This window comes from Coregonus lavaretus (genome assembly GCF_964263955.1).
Source record: "Coregonus lavaretus genome assembly, chromosome: 5".
NCBI lineage: Eukaryota > Metazoa > Chordata > Actinopteri > Salmoniformes > Salmonidae > Coregonus > Coregonus lavaretus.
In genome coordinates this window covers 54,598,935-54,625,799 of record NC_139992.1, presented here as the reverse complement: position 1 = coordinate 54,625,799, position 26,865 = coordinate 54,598,935, and the positions used below count along the sequence as shown (strand labels likewise).

Genomic DNA, 26,865 nt, shown 5'->3' with positions numbered 1-26,865 from the left:
GTAGAGTTGCAATGATCATGAGAACGGTGAGGAATCAGCCCAGAACTACACGGGAGGATCTTGTCAATGATCTCAAGGCAGCTGTGACCATAGTCACCAAGAAAACAATTGGTAACACACTACGCCGTGAAGGACTGAAATACTGCAGCACCCGCAAGGTCCCTCTGCTCAAGAAAGCACATATACATGCCCATCTGAAGTTTGCCAATGAACATCTGAATGATTCAGAGGAGAACTGGGTGAAAGTGTTGTGGTCAGATGAGACCAAAATGGAGCTCTTTGGCATCAACTCAACTCGCCGTGTTTGGAGGAGGAGGAATGCTGCCTATGACCCCAAGAACACCATCCCCACTGTCAAACATGGAGGTGGAAACATTTTGCTTTGGGGGTGTTTTTCTGCTAAGGGGACAGGACAACTTCACTGCATCAAAGGGACGATGGACGGGGCCATGTATCGTCAAATCTTGGGTGAGAACCTCCTTCCCTCAGCCAGGGCATTGAAAATGGGTCGTGGATGGGTATTACAGCATGACAATGACCCAAAACACACGGCCAAGGCAACAAAGGAGTGGCTCAAGAAGAAGCACATTAAGGTCCTGGAGTGGCCTAGCCGGTCTCCAGAACTTAATCCCATAGAAAATCTTTGGAGGGAGCTGAAGGTTCGAGTTGCCAAACGTCAGCCTCGAAACCTTAATGACTTGGAGAAGATCTGCAAAGAGGAGTGGGAGAAAATCCCTCCTGAGATGAGTGCAAACCTGGTGGCCAACTACAAGAAACATCTGACCTCTGTGATTGCCAACAAGGGTTTTGCCACCAAGTACTAAGTCATGTTTTGCAGAGGGGTCAAATACTTATTTCCCTCATTAAAATGCAAATCAATTTATAACATTTTTGACATGCGTTTTTCTGGATTTTTTTGTTGTTATTCTGTCTCTCACTGTTCAATTAAACCTACCATTAAAATTATAGACTGATCATTTCTTTGTCAGTGGGCAAACGTACAAATTCAACAGGGGATCAAATAAATTTTTCCTTCACTGTACGTGCCACTGACAAAGTGGGTGCATGCTTGTGTGTGTGTGTGTGTATATATGAGCGTGCATCTGTGTGTGTGTGCAATTTCTGTGCATGTGTGTTTGACTGTTATGTATGTTTCATGTTCCTCTACAGCAGGGATCATCAACTACATTCAGCCGCGGGCCGATTTTTTCTTGAGCGGATGGTCAGGGGGCCGGAACATAATTACAAATAATTTGTAGACTGCAAATTGACTGCAAGAAGGCCAAACAGATGTAATATTTGACAAAAATAGAATCATTTCAAAACCTGCTTGCATTTCTATACATTCACAAACAGTATATCTCTCTATTATGTGTGGGAATACTTTGGAACAAATTTCCTAAATAAAAATCACTTGGAGCTGATTTTCTGGTGTTTTTACAGTCTTAAATGTCCAACAATAAAAAAACTAAAAACATGTATTATTTATTTTGCTCAGAAAACTTGTGGAAGAGAAGGGGATACCTAGTCAGTTGCACAACTGAATGCATTCAACCTAAATGTATCTTACGCATTTAACCCAACACCTCTGAATCAGAGAGGTGCTGGGGGCTGCCTTAATCGATGCCCACGGCGCCTGGGGAGCAGTTGTTGTTGGGGGTTAACTGCCTTGCTCAAGGGCAGAACGGCTGATTTTTCCACCTTGCCGGCTCGAGGATTCGAGCAACCTTTCGGTTACCACCCAACGCTCTTAACTGCTAAGCAAATAAAACCTGTGAACCGCCAGTTGGGGAACCCTGCTCTACAGAGTTCTTCCAGCATGTAAAGTAGAAATAATAGAGCTGAGACAACTCCAGTGCTGTAATGTTCACACAGAGACACATTGGAGACACCCATGTGTGAGAAGGGAACATGCATATTGTAAATCTAAACTACTCTTATGTCTGTGTTTACATCGAAAAAATAAGAAGTTGAGATGGGAATATACATGCATAATTGTAAATCTTAACTATTGTATATACATGTACTTTAATGTGTATGTTGACATACCCAGCCAGGTGACCCGTGATACAAGTCAGTATTTGACGTCCATACATGTCTGAGAACGTCGGGAGATGACGTGGAAACCGGCCACTCGAAGCAACAGTGAGCGCTGTTACCTTAAAGCAGGTTTCGATTTTGCTAGGGCGTTGTGGACGGGGATGGTGGATGGGCGTAAGCGTCTGCCTCTAGTATCTGCCATGTTCGAATCCAGCGATAGAAAGTTGTTTTTAAGATTTTTGTTTTAAGCCTATCCCAAACCCTAACCATTTGGAGTTAATGCCTAACCTTAACCTTAAAGACAAGAAATTTGAGGATCTGAACAACTTCGAAATTTGACGTTTGAGAAACATGGATGAACATCTAATTCTGACGTGAAACTGTGAAAGCTTGTTGGACATGTCTTAACATCTTTTTCTGCAGTAACATGAATAGGGGTTTGACAGCAAAGATGGGTTTTATAGTAAGCAGGTTTTTGCTAACACACCTGAGTCTACTGTTCAAAGCCTTGACTGAAAGCTATGATAAGTTGATAATTCGAATCAGGTCTGGTAGGGTTTGGCTTGAGCTAAACCGTGCATCCACAATATCAGAGATTGAGGCAAATTCTATGTTAATTCTAATGCTTCCAACCATTTTACCAAAGCACTAGCCTAAACTGCACACACAATTCCTGACTCAGACCTAGAGTTGCAAAGCTACCGGTAATTTACCAAAGTTACCAGAACATTCAGTAATTTTTGTAATTTACATGTAATCTACGTGTCACGATCGTCATAATGATTGGACCAAGGCGCAGCGTGATATGCGTACATCTCTTTAATAGTGTACTAGCAACACCATACAAAATAACAAAACGAAACGTGAAGTCCTCAGTCATGAACACAAACCAACACGGAACAAGATCCCACAAAACACAAGTGCACAACAGGCTGCCTAAGTATGGTTCCCAATCAGAGACAAGAAGCAACAGCTGATTCTCGTTGCCTCTGATTGAGAACCACCCCGGCCAACCTAGAAAACACATGAACTAGAAACTGAACATAGAACACAAAACATAGACCCTACACACCCTGGCTCAACATATAAGAGTCCCCAGAGCCAGGGCGTGACACAATGGCTATATATTGTAACTTTGGTAATTTATACTTGAATAACTTCTAAAAAATGTATTCATATATAGTATTCATTTTATATATATATATATATATATATATATATATATATATATATATATATATATATCTGTATCCATATTGTCCATCAGTTTCTAGTGGATTGACGAGAAATAGCCTTATTAAAAAAGCATCTAATCAGAAATGTAATTATTTTCACAACTGCCACTAGTTTGGCAATAACAACAAATACATATTGACATAGTAAAATAAATAAAAGTGTGTAAAAAATATATAAAGTATATTTCATGCTGAAACTCTTATATTAAACACAAATTATATTCACTAAGTTGATGGTTTATATTTAAGATGATGTTTTACAGCTTTGTCATATTTTTATATTTTTAAAGCATCTTATTTTATTATATTATATATTTTACGTGATAAGGCCACACAGCGGGCCAGAGATAATGACAGACCCCTGTGATAATCTGAAGTACCCAAAAAGCCCACACTGATAAAGAATAAAACATGTGAAAGTTATAAAAAATTCTGGTAGTTTACTGGTAAACTTCAAAAGTTACCAGTAATATACCCTCCCTTTGCAACCCTACTCAGAACTCACCATCTCCCCCCCTCTCTATCTATCCCACTGTCTTTCCCTCTCCCTCCCTCTTTCTCTTCCCCCTCCTTCTCTTTCTCATTCTCTCTCCCCCTACCTCTGCTCCATGGCAGCAGCAACAGTCCATTCCAATCCAGCCTCTAATTCCGAGAAGACTCCAGTTTAGCAGCACACTGCCATTTAAGGTGGCGTGTCTAAATGCCCAAATTATGAGCACAAACTTCCCAAGAGTAGAATGTAGAAACTTCAGAAACTTCAAAGGCTTCCAGAACAATTCAATTCAGATATTCAGAGTGTGTGTCTGGGATATCAAAGGAGTAGGCAGGATAAAATTGCATTGCTCTTTATAATCAGTCCTCTTGACGTGGCTGTTTATTTAGTCTGTGTATGTGCGTGCATGCTTGCATGTATGCGTGAAAGCATATGTGTATGCCACTGTGTGTTTAAGTGTGAGCGTGTATGCCTGTCTGTATGTGTGTGTGTGTGTGTGTGTGTGTGTGTGTGTGTGTGTTTGTGCGCATGGGGTTGTTATGGCTTTCCTCCTTCTGATAACCAGGTGGCGAATCGCATCTCTGCATGTCTGGCAGACATACCAGTGTGGATGACGGATCACCACCTCAAGCTGAACCTCGGCAAGACGGAGCTGCTCTTGCTCCCGGGGAAGGACTGCCCGTTCCATGATCTCGCCATCACGGTTGACAACTCCGTTGTGTCCTCCTCCCAGAGTGCGAAGAGCCTTGGCGTGACCCTGGACAACACCCTGTCGTTCTCCGCTAACATCAAGGCGGTGACCCGATGATGTAGGTTCATGCTCTACAACATTCGGAGAGTACGACCCTGCCTTACACAGGTCCTAATCCAGGCACTTGTCATCTCCCGTCTGGATTACTGCAATTCGCTGTTGGCTGGGCTCCCTGCCTGTGCCATTAAACCCCTACAACTCATCCAGAATGCCGCAGCCCGTCTGGTGTTCAACCTTCCCAAGTTCTCTCACGTCACCCCGCTCCTCCGCACACTCCACTGGCTTCCAGTTGAAGCTCGCATCTGCTACAAGAACATGGTGCTTTCCTACGGAGCTGTGAGGGGAACGGCACCTCCGTACCTTCAGGCTCTGATCAGTCCCTACACCCAAACGAGGGCATTGCGTTCATCCACCTCTGGCCTGCTGGCCCCCCTACCTCTGCGGAAGCACAGTTCCCACTCAGCCCAGTCAAAACTTGTGCTCTGGCACCCCAATGGTGGAACAAGCTCCCTCACGACGCCAGGACAGCGGAGTCACTCACCACCTTCCGGAGACACTTGAAACCCCACCTCTTTAAGGAATACCTGGGATAGGATAAAGTAATCCTTCTACCCCCCCTTACCCCACCCCCAAAAAAAAGAAGAAAAAAAAGAATATTGTAAAGTGGTTATCCCACTGGCTATAAGGTGAATGCACCAATTTCTAAGTCGCTCTGGATAAGAGCGTCTGCTACAGTGGGGAAAAAAAGTATTTAGTCAGCCACCAATTGTGCAAGTTCTCCCACTTAAAAAGATGAGAGAGGCCTGTAATTTTCATCATAGGTACACGTCAACTATGACAGACAAAATGAGAGAAAAAAATCCAGAAAATCACATTGTAGGATTTTTAATGAATTTATTTGCAAATTATGGTGGAAAATAAGTATTTGGTCAATAACAAAAGTTTCTCAATACTTTGTTATATACCCCCTTTGTTGGCAATGACACAGGTCAAACTTTTTCTGTAAGTCTTCACAAGGTTTTCACACACTGTTGCTGGTATTTTGGACCATTCCTCCATGCAGATCTCCTCTAGAGCAGTGATGTTTTGGGGCTGTCGCTGGGCAACACAGACTTTCAACTCCCTCCAAAGATTTTCTATGGGGTTGAGATCTGGAGACTGGCTAGGCCACTCCAGGACCTTGAAATGCTTCTTACGAAGCCACTCCTTCGTTGCCCGGGCGATGTGTTTGGGATCATTGTCATGCTGAAAGACCCAGCCACGTTTCATCTTCAATGCCCTTGCTGATGGAAGGAGGTTTTCACTCAAAATCTCACGATACATGGCCCCATTCATTCTTTCCTTTACACAGATCAGTCGTCCTGGTCCCTTTGCAGAAAAACAGCCCCAAAGCATGATGTTTCCACCCCCATGTTTCACAGTAGGTATGGTGTTCTTTGGATGCAACTCAGCATTCTTTGTCCTCCAAACACGACGAATTGAGTTTTTACCAAAAAGTTATATTTTGGTTTCATCTGACCATATGACATTCTCCCAATCCTCTTCTGGATCATCCAAATGCACTCTAGCAAACTTCAGACGGGCCTGGACATGTACTGGCTGAAGCAGGGGGACACGTCTGGCACTGCAGGATTTGAGTCCCTGGCGGCGTAGTGTGTTACTGATGGTAGGCTTTGTTACTTTGGTCCCAGCTCTCTGCAGGTCATTCACTAGGTCCCACCGTGTGGTTCTGGGATTTTTGCTCACCGTTCTTGTGATCATTTTGACCCCACAGGGTGAGATCTTGCGTGGAGCCCCAGATTGAGGGAGATTATCAGTGGTCTTGTATGTCTTCCATTTCCTAATAATTGCTCCCACAGTTGATTTCTTCAAACCAAGCTGCTTACCTATTGCAGATGCAGTCTTCCCAGCCTGGTGCAGGTCTATAATTTTGTTTCTGGTGTCCTTTGACAGATCTTTGGTCTTGGCCATAGTGGAGTTTGGAGTGTGACTGTTTGAGGTTGTGGACAGGTGTCTTTTATACTGATAACAAGTTCAAACATGTGCCATTAATACAGGTAACGAGTGGAGGACAGAGGAGCCTCTTAAAGAAGAAGTTACAGGTTTGTGAGAGCCAGAAATCTTGCTTGTTTGTAGGTGACCAAATACTTATTTTCCACCATAATTTGAAAATAAATTCATAAAAAACCTACAATGTGATTTTCTGGATTTTTTTTTCAAAATTTGTCTGTCATAGTTGACATGTACCTATGATGAAAATTACAGGCCTCTCTCATCTTTTTAAGTGGGAGAACTTGCACAATTGGTGGCTGACTAAATACTTTTTTCCCCCACTGTATGTATAAAACAGTCAACGTATTAATCATTACCTCTTATCAGTCTCATTCTGAACGGTCGTAGACTTCTTGGATCTGCACGAACCCCAGCTTTACTTATGATTCAATACTACCCAAATTGGTTAAATTATTTATTTACAGTGAGGGAAAAAAATATTTGATCCCCTGCTGATTTTGTACGTTTGCCCAATGACAAAGACATGATCAGTCTATAATTTTAATGGTAGGTTTATTTGAACAGTGAGAGAAAGAATAACAAAAAAAAAATCCAGAAAAATAAATTGATTTACATTTTAATGAGAGAAATAAGTATTTGACCCCTCTGCAAAACATGACTTAGCACTTGGTGGCAAAACCCTTGTTGGCAATCACAGAGGTCAGACGTTTCTTGTAGTTGGCCACCAGATTTGCATACATCTCAGGAGGGATTTTGTCCCACTCCTCTTTGCAGATCTTCTCCAAGACATTAAGGTTTCGAGGCTGACGTTTGGCAACTCGAACCTTCAGCTCCCTCCACAGATTTTCTATGGAATTAAGGTCTGGAGACTGGCTAGGCCACTCCAGGACCTTAATGTGCTTCCTCTTGAGCCACTCCTTTGTTGCCTTGGCCGTGTTTTGGGTCATTGTCATGCTGTAATACCCATCCATGACCCATTTTCAATGCCCTGGCTGTGGGAAGGTGGTTCTCTCCCAAGATTTGACGATACATGGCCCCGTCCATCATCCCTTTGATGCGGTGAAGTTGTCCTGTCCCCTTAGCAGAAAAACACCCCCAAAGCATAATGTTTCCACCTCCATGTTTGACGGTGGGGATGGTGTTCTTGGGGTCATAGGCAGCATTCCTCCTCCTCCAAACACGGCGAGTTGAGTTGATGCCAAAGAGCTCCATTTTGGTCTCATCTGACCACAACACTTTCAACCAGTTCTCCTCTGAATCATTCAGATGTTCATTGGCAAACTTCAGACGGCCCTGTATATGTGCTTTCTTGAGCAGGGGGACCTTGCGGGCGCTGCAGGATTTCGGTCCTTCACGGCGTAGTGTGTTACCAATTGTTTTCTTAGTGACTATGGTCCCAGCTGCCTTGAGATCATTGACAAGATCCTCTCGTGTAGTTCTGGGCTGATTCCTCACCGTTCTCATGATCATTGCAACTCCACGAGGTGAGATCTTGCATGGAGCCCCAGGCCGAGGGAGATCAACAGTTATTTTGTGTGTCTTCCATTTGCAAATAATCACACCAACTGTTGTCACCTTCTCACCAAGCTGCTTGGCGATGGTCTTGTAGCCCATTCCAGCCTTGCGTAGGTCTACAATCTTGTCCCTGACATCCTTGGAGAGCTCTTTGGTCTTGGCCATGGTGGAGAGTTTGGAATCTGATTGATTGATTGCTTCTGTGGACAGGTGTCTTTTATACAGGTAACAAGCTGAGATTAGGAGCACACTTAAGAGTGTGCTCCTAATCTCAGCTCGTTACCTGTATAAAAGACACCTGGGGGCCAGAAATATTTCTGATTGAGAGGGGGTCAAATACTTATTTCCCTCATTAAAATGCAAATCAATTCATAACATTTTTGACATGCGTTTTTTTCTGGATTTTTCTGTTGTTATTCTGTCTCTCACTGTTCAAATAAACCTACCATTAAAATTATAGACTGATCATTTCATTGTCAGTAGGCAAACAAACAAAATCAGCAGGGGATCAAATACTTTTTTCCCTCACTGTACAATCTAACTAAATAATAACACAGAATAACATACACACTTAATACATGAGAAAAAGTCCCTAGCGGACTAACAACGACATGACTGCTTGGTTATCAAAAGAGGGAGGGGTAGAAAGAGAGAGGGAGAGGGAGAGAGAGACAAAGAGAGAGTCAAAATTATCGTTGATACATTTGGAAACTACCCTCAAAGTAATCATAATACATTGCTCACGAACCACCGCCCGTTTGGGGTAAGAAATCATGAATGCATTTACATGTTTGCCATCATCTTTGTTCGTCGTCTCTCTGTTGAAACCAAGCCTTCTTAAAAATGGGTTTTTGGGGGTGTCCTGTGTAAGGCTCTGATTGTCCACCAGAGGTCACAATTCTTCATTCTTCTTAGTTGTCCTGGTCTTGTAGTGGAGTGTTTTCAGAACAGCTACTCAACTGTACCAGCGATTGTCTTGAGAGGGGATTTTCTCCTTCCCACCTCGTGTTGATAGTCAGAGTTTGGACCACTTTACACACACAGCTGCAGACTGGCAATGTTCGGGTCTAGTCTGGTAGTTGATCTTCTTCACCTCGTTTTGGGGTTCAACATTCCAACCATTTTCAGACGTGTAGACCACCGTCTCTTGTCTTTCTGGTTGGATGTGAATTTGTCTTTCAAGCCTTTATGCCCTCTTGGTAAAAGGGGCGTTCATACTTGCTGACACGATCTCTGAGCACACCTGGGTGTGGCTACTGACTGGTGCAAAGCTTATATGAAAACTATGATCTCGTTAGAAAACTAAAATCACATTCCTATCTTAACAAAATACTCTCACAATTTTCCATATTATATACACATATTGGATGTAAACTGGACAGATAAAGTGTGTATACTTTCCAAATGACAGCATTTTTGCTATAACACTTTTATACAATTTTTTATGACATCACAAAATAGACATTCGTTTTCCATAGGCCAACTGTCATCATTCCACACATTCGGGTGTTAGAAATATTGTTCCTGTGTTCACTTTTTGGACGTAAAAGTTTTGGCGGCAAAAGTATTCTGCAGACAAAGGAACATTCCTTTACCAATACTGAAGAGCAAGAGGGAGATTCCCCTTCTGCCTAATTTATGACAGACTGTTAAGGTGTCAAAACCGCCCCAGCCCCCCCTCTCCTCTCCTGTGGGTGAGAGGGGGTCTGGTGATCGTGAGCAATTGAAAAGCTGATCTGAGGCCTCGGATCCTCAACCAGGAGAGTCATGACAACAGTTAGGACAAGGGATAACAGCTAAATGAGATCCATCTGATGCCATTGCGTGAAGATGCACACCATACTGTAAGCATGAGCGAGGCCACAAATAATGTGTCCAATAACTGACAATATTGGACTATTTTGACTGCAGTCATATCGACACATTAATTTTAACGTGATTATTGCTTTTGTGCGATTTTCACTATTCACAAGCTCACTTGGCGCTTATACTGATGTTTAGGCAACTGATATTTTCTTCATTGACCGCGCATCTTACTGACCGTGCATCTTGGTGGTTTGGGTATTTCTATTTGTTTTGTTGTGTTCCTGTCACGACTTCCACCGAGGCTGCCTCCCCTCCTTGTTCGTGCAGGCTTCGGCGTTCGTCGTCACCGGCTTACTAGCCACTGCCGCTCCATATATCATCACTCCATTTGTCTTGTCTTGTCAATTACACACACCTGGTTCATATCCCCTCATTAGTCCGTGTATAAGTGTTCACTCTGCCCCCTTGTCCTTGTGGGTGATTGTTTTATGTGAGTTGAGTGTAGCTCGGTGGAGCTTCCATACCTTGTATTGCCGGGGTAGATTATTCCCCTGTGCCTGTATTTTGTTGTCGCTATCCTGCGCCTGACTCCTTCTAATCACACTCGTCACAGTTCCAAGGCACATGTTAGTTGTAACGAAGGCACTCCACCAATAAAATTGATTTTACACTTGAAAGTCTGTGTTTTTTAGTGGTTATTAGTTTTTACATATCATAAACTAATGAAAATGTTATGTTCTTTCAAATATATATATTTTCCTATTATAATGTTACCTTCATAAACACAACCAAATGATTATTTTCCCGATAGCATATCTAAGATATATTTATTAGACTGTTAGAATGGCTTTTTAATGTTAAGAAGGACAGCATGATTGCTTACGCTAAGCCACGTTGTTGACATCAGGCTAATGCCATGTTATATCGATCCCCTCGCTCCCTCCTCCTGCGAGCGCATAGACCATCTTAGTTAAACACTCCTCATGGTAGCTTTAGCAGATATGACTGGCTCAAAGGCCCTGTCCTAATGTTTCATTGGAGGTTGACATTTCTCATTGAGTGAGAGAGAGAGAGAGAGAGAGAGAGAGAGAGAGAGAGAGAGAGAGAGAGAGAGAGAGAGAGAGAGAGAGAGAGAGAGATAGAGAGAGATAGAGAGAGAGACAGAGAGAAAGAGGGGTTTGTATGTGGTATCAGGAAGTATCAGCAAATCACTCAGCCATTCAAGAGACATACACATGCAACTTCTAAGAGTAAGTACAATGGAACATTCGTGCATAACACCCCTGCCTTATCGATAATCTCTGTGGTCGTCATGGCTGCCTGCGCCTGAGAGGGTGTGTGTGTGTGCACCCTCACCTCCACATATCTCCCCGTTGATGTCCTCACACTGGCGGTCATCACACTCACAGTTCCTCCCATGCACACGAGAGTCTCCTGGGGGATGGCAGGTACACTGGCCACACTGACACAGACCTGGAACACAGGTAGTAAACAGGTACACACAGGTAAGAATACAGGTGTAAAGGTGGCGGTGTTATTCTCATGTAACAACATTATGACAGACAACTAAACTAAAATACTCTAATATACAGTTTTTCAAGAACAATTATCAGAAAATGTTTATTTGTCATCGCTCATGTTGTATTGTTAAATGTAGATTCAGTGATGTGACATCCTCAAAAACAGAAGGGTGAGATCCTGCTTACAGAAGATAACAACAACCGTCTGCTTTCAGCTGCTTTTTAATGAGGATTGAATCATTCATTTAACAACAATTACATTGAAACATAATATGACAACATTTTGGGGGTACAGGGGAAATATTCAGTTTTACAGTTTCTATCACATAATAGTAATGGATCTCAGCAAGGGCATGGACGAGCTAGGACTGTATTCACTTGAAACCAAACGGAAGCAAACAGAACGAAACAGGGAGAGACTAATTGAACTTGTCCAATAAGAAACTATCATTTTCGTGGCAAACCGTTTTCCTTTGAAAAACATTTTACTTCGGTATGCTATGGTGTGCACTAATAAATACACCCCAGTTTTTTGACACCCAGAAGGCTTTAAAAGGAGGAGAGTGAAAACGGCAACAGACACAATCCCAGTACAAAGTGCTGTCTATCCAACGCAACTGCTAATGCAAGCGGAGAGTTGTCATAACTACAGGCTACAGAAATTATGGAGTGTGTTGCCGTGTAGATTACGGAGCGTGTTACCCTTTTAATTATGGAGTGTGTTGCCATCTATTAGCCGTCAGTCAAACTGCGCCAAAGTGAAACCAAAACTATCCTTGACGGTAAAATGTTGACATTCTTTCTGAGATTTTGGTTAAATTTAGGCATTAGGGCTAAAGGTCCAACGCAGCCATTTTTTTTCTCAATATCAAATAATTTCCTGGTAACAATTGAGTATTTTACTGTGGTTGTTTAAAAAAAAAAAAAAGTTTCTTAGCAAAGAGCAATTTCTCAAGCAAGAATTTAGCTAGGACTGTGAGTGGCCTGAGATGGGAGGGGGAAACTGAAAATTAGCTGTTATTGGAGGGGAGGTTTAAAAATCTATTTCTTATTGGTCTATTAATCTTGAGCTGACAGCTATGGCTGTATTCAACAATCTAGCAAGAAGGCAATATTTTGAATAATGTAGTAGGGTTATTACTTTTTTGTTTAGTTTTTTGGCCCTTCCACCATAAAATGGCCCATCCACCCTCTTCGGAAGACAAAAATATACTTCTATAAACATTTTACGTACATTACATTTCTCTCTTTCTTTTCTTCACAGTAGTTACATAGCAAACATATAGTTACATGGACATACAGTACCAGACAAAAGTTTGGACACACTTACTCATTCAAGGGTTTTTATTTATTTTTACTATTTTCTACATTGTAGAATAGTAGTGAAAACATCAAAACTATTAAATAACAAGTGTTAAACAAATCAAAATATATGTTACATTTTATATTCTTCAAAGTAGCCACCCTTTGCCTTGATTACAGCTTTGCACACTCTTGGCATTCTCTCAACCAGCTTCACCTGGAATGCTTTTCCAACAGTCTTGAAGGAGTTCCCACATAGGCTGAGCACCTGTTGGCTGCTTTTTCTTCGGTCCAACTCATCCCAAACCATCTCAATTGGGTTGAGGTCGGGTGATTGTGGAGGCCAGGTCATCTGATGCAGCACTCCATCACTCTCATTCTTGGTCAAATAGCCCTAACACAGCCTGGAGGTGTGTTGGGTCATTGTCCTGTTGAAAAACAAATGATAGTCCCACTAAGCGCAAATCAGATGGGATGGCATATCGCTGCAGAATGCTGTGGTAGCCATGCTGGTTAAGTGTGCCTTGAATTCTAAATAAATCACAGATAGTGTCACCAGCAAAGCACCCCCACACCATCACCCCTCCTCCTCCATGCTTCACGGTGGGAACAACACATGCGGAGATCATCCGTTCACCTACTCTGCGTCTCACAAAGACACAGCGGTTGGAACCAAAAATCTCCAATTTGGACTCATCAAACCAAAGGACAGATTTCCACCGGTCTAATGTCCATTGCTCGTGTTTCTTGGCCCAAGCAGGTGTCTTCTTATTATTGGTGTCCTTTAGTAGTGGTTTCTTTGCAGCAATTCGACCATGATGGCCTCATTCACGCATTCTCCTCTGAACAGTTGATGTTGAGATGTGTCTGTTACTTGAACTCTGTGAAGCATTCATTTGGGCTGCAATTTCTGAGGCTGGTACTCTAATGAATTTATCCTTGCAGCAGAGGTGACTCTGGGTCTTCCTTTCCTGTGGCGGTCCTCATGAGAGCCAGTTTCATCACAGCACTTTATGTTTTTTGCGACTGCACTTGAAGAAACGTTCAAAGTTCTTGAAATGTTCCGTATTGACTGACCTTCATGTCTTAAAGTAATGATGGACTGTAGTTTCTATTTGCTTATTTGAGCTGTTCTTGCCATAATATGGACTTTGTCTTTTACCAAATACCTTGTCACAACACAACTGATTGGCTCAAATGCATTAAGAAGGAAACAAAATTATTCCACAAATTAACTTTTAACAAGGCACACCTGTAATTGAATTGCATTCCAGGTGACTACCTCTTGAAGCTGGTTGAGAGAATCCCAAGAGTGTGCAAAGCTGTCACCAAGCCAAAGGGTGGCTACTTTGAAGAATCTCAAATATAACATATATTGTTATTTGTTTAACACTTTTTTGGTTACTACATGATTCCATATGTGTTATTTCATAGTTTTGATGTCTTCACAATTATTCTACACTGTAGAAAAATAGTAAAAATAAAGAAAAACCCTAGAATGAGTATGTGTCAAAACCTTTGACTCGTACTGTACATCACATCCAGATAGACAGTACACAAACACATACCATTTACGTTATATATTGTGTTTTTAGTCATAACTATTATAAAACATGAGCTTTTAAACATGAGCTTTTAATTCCACCCCACAGCTTTTGAAATGGTTTATTTATGTCTGAGAAAGAAGAAAAAAAACGTTTTAACCCATGTGATCTAGTACATAATAAAAGTATAATAAACCATATAAAAATATGATGATATCATAGTGAATTCATGACATGTGAATGAACAAGCCTTTTCATACTTTATAATATGTCTATATACACTGAGTTTACAAAACATTAAGAACAGAAGAGCGAGAAGAGGGTGGTGATTGGAGTGGTGTCTATCTGTCCTTGGGTGATTTTTAATCGTCTTCATGGCTGTCTGCCTTGAGGATGGCTAGTGTATTTTACAGGGAGAAAGTCAATACCGCACCCAGGCCACTGACACTGCAGTCTGTTACAATTGGCCATGAGTAAGAGAAAGTAGTTCATGACTACACAAACTCGTTACCTTGAGAACGCACTGTTCAAAATGGGACCTGTGGTCATAGACCAACTATGCTAAGTAGACACTGAGTGTACAACACATTAAGATGCTCTTTCCTTGACATAGACTGACCAGGTGAATCCAGGTGAAAGCTATGATCCCTTTTTGATGTCACTTGTTAAATCCACTTCAATCAGTGAAGATGAAGGGGAGGAGACAGGTTAAATAAGGAATTTAAGCCTTGAGACAAATGAGACATGGATTGTGTATGTGTGCCATTCAGAGGGTGAATGGTGTATCATGAATGGCCCACCACCCAGAGGACATCCAGCCAACTTGACACAACTGTTGGAAGCATTGGAGTCAACATGGGCCAGCTATTCCTGTGGAATGCTTTCGACACATTGTAGAGTCCATGCTCCGACGAATTGAGGCTGTTCTGAGGGCAAAAGTGGGTGGGGGGGGTTCTGCGTCCCAATATTAGGAAGGTGTTCCTAATATTTGGTATACTCAGTTTATAGTTACAATCAGTTTTAGGAACATCTACCCAAAATATTTCACCTTCTTTTTTACTTTACTCAAAATATCATCACATTAGTGATAGTCAAAATGTGTGACATTTGTGAGCATCTAAATCAACATTAATGCCATTCAAACAGCGTGTCCACCCTATCAACAAGGGGAGACGTGCTCCGAAAAAGTAAAATGTTCTTGGTTCTACTGATGCACTTCTTATGTCTGTCTCCGCAGTACATTTTTGGGGGGACTTCCACACAAAATTACTTCTTTACTTATTTTAGGTATTTTAGTAGTGTGTAGGTCGCATTCTTTATCGTGCAGCTATGAAAGTTATAAGTAGAACCGCCTTCTCAATAGGAATCCTGCGATCTCTGTCGCAAGCGAGTTGACCAGACGAGCAGCTTTTCTAAGGACCACACTTTCACGCGACGTGGAAAAGCGGAGACAAAATGGATTGTAATAATGCAGCCGACCACTCGATGGAGCCAGAGATACGTTTATTCGACAGAGACCCCGCTGAGTGTCCTAGGACTGTCTAGTCTTTTGTGTTCTGACTAATAAAACAGTGGGAAATTAATCAAGTAATGTAAACATATTATCAGTAATTACGAGTAAAGCTGGTGCCCAAAATTGGGCATTGTAGTCTTAAGAGGTTTTAACTAATTGCATTTGATGTCACCAGGCAGGCCAAAACTCCATCCCACCAAAACAGGCTGAAATTTCAGGCGGTCTTTTCAAACAGCTCTTACACTAAAAAGGGCATTATTATAATTTTTTAAATTTCACTGTATTATTCCAACCTCATAGTGTGGAAATATACACTCACTGGACAGTTTATTAGGTACACCACCCCGAAAATGGAACGCTCCTACAGACAATGAGTTAAGTGGCCGTGGCTTGCTATGTAAAGCAGGCAGACAGGCATCGAGGCATTCAGTTACTGTTCGATTGAACATTAGATTGGGCAAAACAAGTGACCTAAGCAACTTGGAGCGTGGTATGATCGTCGGTGCCAGGTGCGCCGGATCCAGTATCTCAGAAACGGTCGCCCTCGTGGACTTTTCACGCACGACAGTGTCTAGGGTTTACCAATAATGGTGCCTCAAACAAAAAACATCTAGTCAGTGGCCGTCCTGTGGGCGAAAACAACTTGTTAATGGGAAAGGTCGAAGGAGAATGGCAAGAATCGTGCAAGCTAACAGGTGGGCCACAAACAGGCAAATAACGGCGCAGTGGTGTGCAGAACGGCATCTCAGAACTCACAAGTCATCGATCCTTGTCACGGATGGACTATTGCAGCAGACGACCACCCTGGGTTCCACTCCTATCAGCTAAATAAAAGAAGAATCGGCTGACAGCGAGTTCAGTTTATTTGAGTGGCCTGTGCAGTCCCCAGACCTCAACCCAATAGAGCATCTTTGGGATGAGATGGAATGGGCTGTTCGCAGCATTAATGTGCCGCCGTCCAATCTGCAGCAACTGCGTGATGCCATTGCATCAGCATGGACCAACATCCCTGTGGAACTTTTCTGACACCTAGTAACCATGCCTGAAGAATTCAGGCTGTTCTGGAGGCAAAGGGAGGTCCGACCTGGTACTAGAATGGTGTACTTAATAAACTGGCCTCTTAGTGTATATAAAGCACAGGAAAATCACATTTTTGATTGTACTGGGCCTTTATGTTAAGGACTAAGGTTTGGGTTAGGGTTAAAACAGAAAAACTACAATTACAAAATGAGAACCCAGCACTGGGATTGAAGCTGCGATGTTCAGAGCCATAGCTAACACCTAGACAGCGTGTGTTCAGGTAGCCTAGCGGTTAAGCGCATTGGGCCAGTAACTGAAAGGTGAAAGTTTGAATCCCCGATCCGACTAGGTGAAATATCTGTTGATGTGCCCTTGAGCAAAGCACAATCCTAATTCCTCCTGTAAATCGCTCTGGATAAGAGTTTCTGCTAAATGACTAAACTGTAAATAAAAAAGTTCCATAGCTGACAACATGTGTTCAGTTAGCCTAGTGGTTAAGGGTGGCAGGTAGCCTAGCTGGTAAGAGCATTGGGCCAGTAACTGAAAGGTTGCAGGTTCTAATCCCCAAGGTGACCAAATCTGTTGATGTTCCCTTGAGCAAGGAACTTAACCCTGGATGACTAAAATGTGTTCCATTGGCATTTGGGCTGTGTCCATCACTCAGTTACCAACAAAATACCCATATCCATCCTGCCCTGCCTTTCAAAAGTTTTTGAAAGCCAAGTTAACAAACAGATCACCGACCATTTCGAATCCCACCGTACCTTCTCCGCTATGCAATCCGGTTTCCGAGCTGGTCATGGGTGCACTTCAGCCACGCTCAAGGTCCTAAACGATATTATATAACCGCGATCGATAATAGACAGTACTGTGCAGCCGTTTTCATTGACCTGGCCAAGGCTTTCGACTCTGTCAACCACCACATTCTTATTGGCAGACTAAATAGCCTTGGTTTCTCAAATGACTGCCTCGCCTGGTTCACCAACTACTTCTCAGATAGAGTTCAATGTGTCAAATCAGAGGCCCTGTTGTCTGGACCTATGGCAGTCTCTATGGGGGTGCCACAGGGTTCAATTCTTGGGCCGACTCTTTTCTCTGTGTATATCAATGATGTCGCTATTGCTGCTGGTGACTCTCAGATCCACCTCTACGCAGACGACACCATTTTGTATACATCTGGCCCTTCATTGGACACTGTGTTAACAAACCTCCAAACGAGCTTCAATGCCATACAACACTCCTTCAGTAGCCTCCAACTGCTCTTAAACACTAGTAAAACTAAATGCATGCTCTTCAACCGAACGCTGCTTGCACCCGCCCACCCGACTAGAATCACTACTCTCGACGGGTCTGACCTAGAGTATGTGGACAACTACAAATACCTAGGTGTCTGATTAGACTGTAAACTCTCCTTCCAGACTCACATTAAGAATCTCCAATCCAAAGTTAAATCTAGAATTGGTTTCCTATTTCGCAACAAAGCCTCCTTCACTCATGCTGCCAAACTTGCCCTCGTAAAACTGACTATCCTACCGATCCTTGACTTCGGCGATGTCATTTACAAAATAGCCTCCAACACTCTACTCAGCAAATTGGATGTAGTCTATCACAGTGCCATCCGTTTTGTCTCCAAAGCCCCATATACTACCCACCACTGTGACCTGTACGCTCTTGTTGGCTGGTCCTCACTACATATTCGTCGCCAAACCCACTGGCTCCAGGCCATCTATAAATCACTGCTAGGCAAATCCCCGCCTTATCTTAGCTCATTGGTCACCATAGCAACACCCACCCGTAGTATGCGCTCCAGCAGGTATATCTCACTGGTCATCCCCAAAGCCAACACCTCCTTTGGCCGCCATTCCTTCCAGTTCTCTGCTGCCAATGACTGGAACAAATTGCAAAAATCTCTGAAGCTGGAGACACTTATCTCCCTCACTAACTTTAAGCATCAGTTGTCAGAGCACCTTACCGATCACTGCACCTGTACACAGCCCATCTGAAATTAGCCCGCCCAACTACCTCATCCCTATATTGTTATTTATTTTGCTCATTTGTACCCCAGTATCTCTATTTGCACATCATCTCTTGCACATCTATCATTCCAGTGTTAATACTAATTGTAATTATTTTGCACTATAGCCTATTTATTGCCTTACCTCCATAACTTGCTACATTTGCACACACTGTATATATATATCTTTTTTTTTTTTTTTTTTTATTATGTCTTTTTGACTTTGTTTTGTTTTACCCCATATGTAACTCTGTGTTGTTGTTTTTATCGCACTGCTTTGCTTTATCTTGGCCAGGTCGCAGTTGTAAATGAGAACTTGTTCTCAACTGGCTTACCTGGTTAAATAAAGGTGAAAAAACAAAAAAACTAAAACAAATAAAGAATATTTTTTATTTTTTTTTATTAAAAATATAAAATAATGGATTAATGTTTGTGGGAGAGGCATGTGTATGCCTCCAAGTTCCATTCTTCAAAATATACATGCTGTTAGGTGCATGGGGGCAAGGTTTACTTGCAGGTATATGTGACAATTACACCTCCAACTAGTGCCAAATGTCAATTACATACCAGTAGAATCTTAATTTGAGCCAGTTTCCTACCACAGGAAAATAATCCTGCAGGAAATGTGGATTATAATTCATGGACATTTCTGTAGGGCTTGATACATTTTTCGTAAGGGAAAATCAAGTGGAAATTACAGACTTTTACAAGCCTTTTTAAACCTCAAATACACTATAAGTTTGTCATTTTTTGCTTTGCAGGAAAGTGCTCCTGAATCAGGGTGATCAAATTAAGATCCCACACCTGTAGCAAACAAATTGAAATCTACAAGAGCAAAAAATTCATTTATGAACAAAGCGTGACACATTTTCACTGCTAATTAGCATTTTAACCGCAAATTGCCGATCCAGCTGTTGTTGTTTGGACAACTTCCTGAATTATAATTGGTTCTCGTTTGCGAAGTTGACAACAATAACAAACACATTAGCAATACAAAACTTCTACAAAACTGAGTTTTTTTTTTATTCTGATAAGGTAAGATGCAGGAGAAAGCCATTTTAGGCGTTTCTAAGCAGTATCCTTCAAACAAACATGAAGAAATCACATTTATGGGTAAAATGCTACGTTTCTCCTTTATATCAACTATCTTAACAGATACCATTAGAAGTTGATAGGTCAGTGAAGTGTGAATGGGTGTGAAAATAGCAAATCAACTTGCTTTGAATTGGCAGTTTAATATGTACTATATGTGAATCAGTCCTGTCTTGAAATGACCAACAGGTTTCAACTGGCACACACACACACACACACACACACACACACACACACACACACACACACACACACACACACACACACACACACACACACACACACACACACAACTCTGTAATTAGACAGAGTAACCTGCAGGCAGTGACCTGTCTGACAACCTCTCCAGCCATCCTCACTGATAACACACCACTGTCTGCTCTGGCCTCATTACCCTAGCAACTGCTGGTGTCACAACACCCCTGCCTTATCAATTATGTATGTGGTCGTCATGGCTGCCTGCGCCTGAGAGGGGTGTGTCTGGTGTGTGTGTGTCGATTGTTTACCCTCTACACTAACCTACCAGAGTGTGTTTGTGTTTATGTGTGTGTGTAAATAACACCTTCACTACAGCAACAAGTGAATGGGGGGCAGTCTGACTCAGTTTGCCCCTGTTTGAAGATGCAGTGGACAGACCAGTGAAGCCTAAACATAGTCAGTCTCCCACAGGCACTCTACGTCACATGTCACAGATATCAACTGTGACACTAAGGAGCCAGAGTGGACCCAAGTGCAAACAAGCTCCATGGTTTGTCAGTGGACTTAAACACAGAAAACTATTCCCAATAGCCACAAATAACAAACAACAACAATAGAAATACCCAGCAGGCAGAACCAGTTGTAATGATGTCATATCAACCAATTTCTGGTTTCAATGACATTCTAATGATGTTATAATGATGTTGTAATGACAGCAGCCAGTTTCACCTACTGAGAGGCTCATTGTCACAGTCACAGCGTCAACTATCTTCCGACTTCAGAGCTCAAATAGGTTAAAAACCAGTTTAGCCTCCGAATCTCCAACAATTAAAATGTCCCTTAAATCGTCCTTTCATGCCGTATTGTGACAGGCCTATAGCCGACTTCACACAAAACATGACAAATCCTGTGAAATCGTCCTCGGTGCCACATCACAGTGGTCCTGTGGTGCGAATGGAAAACAAGTCGAGCTGAAGCATTCCATTAACGCCCCAACCTCCTATCTGCCACGCAGGACCTTCCTCACATCAAGCCTCACACTTCAAGTTGTCTTCAGACATCTTGAAATCTTTTTGTCACTCTCTTGTCTTCCCAAACTCTGCAATGCTAGGGAAATCTGACTTGTAAATAGGCCTACTTGGGGGGAGGAGGGGTGGGGTGGTATCTCTCGCTCGCTCTCTGCTCACCAAGCAGAAACAGAGGCCCACTGTCGCGCTGTGTGTGTTTGTGTGAGCCTGATCGTTTTATACTCCTGGTGTGTGTGGTGATACATAAACCCACTCTGAAAAACACAATAATAAATAAATACATTGAAAATAGAGAACAAGTCCAGATGTTAACAATGGGATCCCAGGGACCCTGAAGAGAAACGCTTTGTTTGTCAAGATCAGAGTAATGTTAAAAACAGAATATATACTGCAGTGTGAGTTGAACTGAGGGAAATAAGAGTAAGAGAGCGAGAGAGAGAGAGAGAGAGATTGAAAGAGAGACTTAGAGTTGAGTAAGAGGCATTGACCCTGCACCTGTGTCTTAGACTGGTTCACAAATGTTTCCAACTGTGATTGACCATGCATTTCAGCACCATCTGTGAGCACTATGTCCTTTCAAGGTATGGAAGCATTAATGGTACAAAAGCAGGGGCGGACTGGGAAAAGAATTCGGCCCTGGCATTTTATCCACACCAGCCCACATCACTGCGCACGGCGCCAACTCACCTTTTTGTTTGCCAGTTGTGCTGTCTATCTGTCTCAGCATATTCTCTGCTGTCACTCTGTGCTTCTTCTTGTTCTCTGTCTGTCTGCATATCTGCCAATCTGCTTAACACTAGAACCGCCATAGGCCAACGGCCACTGACGTTTGATTTTGTCAGCCCCCCAAAAAAGCTATGGCCTGTTCCTTCACTGACTTTTCATAAATGTTTGTATTTTACACTGCTCATTTGTCCGAATTTTTTTATCACAAAGTATTTAGAGCCTTTTTACCTGTTTTGTTCACACCTATTCATAAATTAATCCGCCAAGACAATATGCTGTAGGACATTGGTACCCAGCCAGGCGCTAATGCGTCTCTCTCTCCTCACTGAATGACAAATGGATGAATGGGCTAGAATTGTGCACCTTATTTCACAATTGAATTTAAATTAGGCCTAACTGAATTATAAGGAGGGTGATGATGTTGATTTAATTTATAAAGACAATAATGTAATGACGAATTTGTGTTATGCCTATTTATCAACAGCAAATAATTTGACCACACGCCTTGTGGGCTGATACCATTCTCTTTTACGTTTTACTTTGTAAAGAGAAGCTGTTATGGGACCGTTTTATTTACTATAACTCTATTACTAATCAAATGTATTGTAAGGGAAACAAAAACATGCTACATGTTGCAGAAGGCCTTTAGAACAATGCAAAACATATCCTTGACTATCCAGCATAGCAAACGATACCAGCCAACTGAATGAATGACAAATGTATAGAATGGGCGCTAATTGTGCAAATTATTCAAAATATAATTTAAATTAAGCCTAACTGAATGATGAGGGTGAAGAGGTTGATTTAATTTAGAAAAACAATAGTGTAATGATGAGTTTGTGTTATGCCTATTCATCAGCGTTGGCGCACATGTTAATAATTTGACCGCATGGTGTAATGAATACTCGGACAGAGTGGTAAGATCCAATCGCAGAATTGCGATGTTTTATTAAAGTACAGACAAGGGAATTGCTTAATTGTGGTCGGGACGAGCTGTGGTCAAAACCGGGCAAGGCAGAGACAGGCAGAGGTACAAAGGGAGCGGGCGTAGTCGTAGTCGAGGGCACGGGCACAGGATCAGAGTACGGTAATCACTGGGAGAAACAAGCAGAGGATTAAGCAATTCGGGGAGTCAAACAACGAAGCACAGGTCTGATACACTGGTAATCAAAATAACAAACTCTCTCTCTCTCTGAACAAAACGCTTAGCAAGTCACGATGGAACAATACCTCGCACCGACTGAACTTCTGAGTACACCTTATATCCTAACTCTAATTACTGACAGGTGTGCTCAGAACTCAGGTGAAACAGATCGAGTCTGATGACTCCCCCTCTCTGTAGATCGGGGGAGTGTCAGACTCTGTCTAGACCCAGCCAAACCCCGATCCCTTATAGTATCCCCCTCCCCAGGGCCGGCTCCTGATGGCCTTCTTCCTCTACCGGGTGGTCTTCCTCTGGGTCGGGGTCCTGGATGATCTGGGTGTTCAGCGTGGAAAGTGGCCTTGAGAGCGGAATCCAGTATGTCTTTAGCAGGGATCCAGGACCGTTCCTCAGGTCCATATCCCTCCCAGTCCACGAGATATTCGATGCCCCCTCGTCTCCGTCTTGAATCCAGTATCTCGTGGACTGTATAGGTGGTGTCCTGTTCATCCTCCAAAGGTGGTGTAGTAGGTTGTTGAGCGATTGGGGGGTACATCGGGCTATAGTGGACAGGTTTCAACAGAGAGACGTGGAACGTAGGGGCTATCCTGTAGTGTCGAGGGAGTAACAGACGGTAGGTGACAGAGTTAATACGTCTCAGTACCTTGAAAGGCCCGATGTACCTGGGTTGGAGCTTCTTGCAGCTCCGTCGGAGACGCAGGTCCCGGGTAGACAGCCACACTCGTTGCCCGGGTTGATAAGTGGGAGTAGGTCTCCGGCGTCGGTCGGCGTAGGTCTTTTGCTGTTGTGAGGCCTGACTGAGATGTTGATGGGCCGTCTCCCAGACCTGCGCACTCCGACGGAACCACTCGTCTACAGCCGGTACCATCCCTGGTTCGGTATCCCACGGGAACAGGGGTGGTTGATACCCTAGAACACACTGGAAGGGCGTTAGACGTAGGGAGGTGTGAATGAGGGAGTTCTGAGCATACTCTACCCAAGGAAGGAATCGGCTCCACTCTTGCGGCTGCCGCGAACATTGTTGCCGTAGATATTTCCCAATTTCTTGGTTGAGCCGCTCTGTCTGCCCATTGGCCTGGGGATGATATCCGGAGGTTAGGCTCACCGAGATGCCCAAGCGTTCGCAGAAGGCCTTCCATACCCGGGATACAAACTGGGGTCCTCGGTCTGACACCAATATCCTCCGGAACTCCAAACTGCCGGAACACCTGGTTAAGCACAGTCTCAGCCATCTGAGTGGCGTTAGGCAAACGGGTCATGGGTACTAACCGGCACATCTTGGAGAATCGGTCGATGACCACGAGAATTACAGTATGGCCCTCTGATTCTGGTAGATCTGTAACAAAGTCCATTGCAATGTGAGACCAGGGTCGTTGAGGAGTTGGCAATGGCATCAGCTTACCCTCCGGTAGTGCACGAGGCGCCTTGGATTGAGCACATACTGGACAGGATAAGACATAGTCTCTGACGTCATCTGTTAGGGAATCCCACCAGTATTTTCGGCTGATGAGTCGTGTAGTTCGAGTGATTCCGGGATGACCAGATCCCAGCGACGTGTGGCACCATTCCAACAGTTGAGGTCGAAGCAGAGCTGGTACAAACACCTTTGACACCGGGGTTTCTGGAGGGGCTGGTTCCGCTTGTAGGCTCTCCTGAATAGTGTCATCGATAGCCCACCTCACAGGACCAGCACGGCAACTCATGGGGAGGATAGGTTCTGGTTCCACGGGTCTTTCCGCGCGCTCGAACCGTCGGGAAAGCGCGTCCGCCTTGCCATTCTTGGACCCGGGGATATAAGATACCGTGAATCGGAAACGGTTGAAGAATAGAGACCACCTTGCCTGTCAGGAGTTCAGTCGTTTAGCACTGTGAAGATACTCCAGGTTGCGGTGGTCCGTGAGCACTTGGAAAGGATGATCTGCTCCCTCCAGCCAATGTCTCCACTCCTCCAGTGCTAACTTCACCGCCAGTAATTCACGATTTCCCACGTCGTAGTTCTGCTCGGCCGAATTCAGTTTCTTAGAAAAGAAAGCACAGGGTCGTGATTTAGGCGGCTCACCTTGGCGCTGGGATAGCACGGCTCCAACTCCAACCTCCGAGGCGTCCACCTCCACGATAAACGGCAAGGTAGGATCCGGCTGACATAAAATGGGAACGGTGGTAAAGCGTTGTTTCAAAGTCTCAAAAGCACGCACTGCCCCCTCCGTCCAGTTCAGACCGCGTCCCTTGTAGCTGGTCATCGCCGACAGGGGAGCTGCGGTTGTGCTGAATTTACGCACGAACCGTCTATAGTAATTGGCAAACCCTAAGAATCTCTGGAGCTCTTTCACCGTCTGGGGTTGAGGCCAGTCTCGTACCGCTTGCACCTTGGATTCATCCAGTTTTACCCCTTCGGGAGTGAGTATGGCCCCAAGGAAGGAAATCGTAGTGACATGGAATTCACTCTTTTCTGCCTTCACGAACAGAGAGTGTTGTCGGAGTCGGTCCAGAACCTGTCGTACATGGGACACATGTTCACTCAGAGGGTTAGAGTAGATTAGAATGTCATCAATGTACACTATAACAAAGCGATCAATCAAGTCCCTGAAAATGTCATTCATGAACGCCTGAAACACTGAGGGCGCGTTGGTAAGTCCATAGGGCATGACACAATATTCATAATGCCCTCGATGTGTGATGAAGGCGGTCTTCCATTCATCCCCTTCTCTAATGCGCACCAGATTGTACGCACTCCTGAGGTCCAGTTTACTGTAGATTGAGGCCTGCCCCACCTGCTCGAGGGCTGCTGGAATCAAAGGAAGAGGGTAACGATTTTTAATGGTAATATCGTTCAAACCTCGATAGTCTATACAAGGACGCAGTCCGCCATCCTTTTTCTTAACGAAGAAAAAACTGGATGCGGCGGGAGACGTAGATGGGCGAATGGCCCCTTGCTGTAGCGCCTCATCAATATACTTGCTCATAGATTCTCGTTCCGGCTGTGACAAAGGATAGATTCTTCCACGAGGAGGTGTAGCCCCGGATAGCAGATCAATTGCGCAGTCCCAGGCCCGATGAGGTGGTAACACGGTAGCCCTCTCCTTGGAGAACACCTGCGCGTAATCCTGGTATTCTGTTGGAACGACAGTAGACACCGCACCCTGCGCATCCTCCACAGTAGACGTTTTGCAAGGTAAATTAAGGCACACCGCCCTACATACCTCACTCCAAGCAGTGATAGTACCAGATTTCCAGGAGATGACCGGATCATGGGTGACGAGCCAGGGGTGGCCGAGAACTAGCGGCTCCCGTGGAGCGGAGATGACGAACAGAATGAAGTTCTCATGGTGCATGGAGCCCACTTGTAACTTTATTACCTCTGTACGGTGCGTAATGAACCCAGTGCCCATGGGCTCACCGTCTAGCGCGTTGACTCGCAGGGGTGGTTGAATTGGGATAAGTTGTACTCCCAATTCCTCAGCGAGGCCCACATCCATAAAACTGGCAGCCGCCCCGGAATCAATAAGACCTTCCAACCTGCGCACTCTCTCTCCGACAGATAAGGTAACTGGCACATACATTTGTTTAGATGTAATGTTGAAAACTTGAGTCTCACTCACCGGTTTGGCAGTTCCGAGGCGATATTCTGGGGTACGGTTTGGTCGTACCGGACATTGACGAATGAAATTACCCGACTGACCACAGTACAGGCATAGTCCGTCTTGCCGACGTTGTTGTCTCACCGAGCTTTGTAAGGGTGACCGTCCCAGTTGCATGGGTTCCTCCTCAGATTCTCTCCTCCGCTCTGTCGATTGCTTAGGACCAGTGACCGAGAGCTCCCGGACTGCGGATACCTTGTGTTGCACTAACAAATTATCAATAGAGATGGCTATGTTGATAAACTCATGCAGCGC

At 43.7% G+C, this 26,865-nt stretch overlaps 1 protein-coding gene across 1 annotated transcript in view; it reads right to left on the bottom strand.

Moving 5' to 3' along the window:
* The window catches only part of itgbl1 (integrin, beta-like 1), a gene marked incomplete at its 5' end in the record, with an annotated part of 139,056 nt that overhangs the window by 28,944 nt on the left and 83,247 nt on the right, over positions 1–26,865 (bottom strand). The window contains 1 exon segment of the mRNA XM_084161589.1: positions 11,210–11,326. Coding sequence (XP_084017715.1) covers positions 11,210–11,326 — 117 coding nt within the window.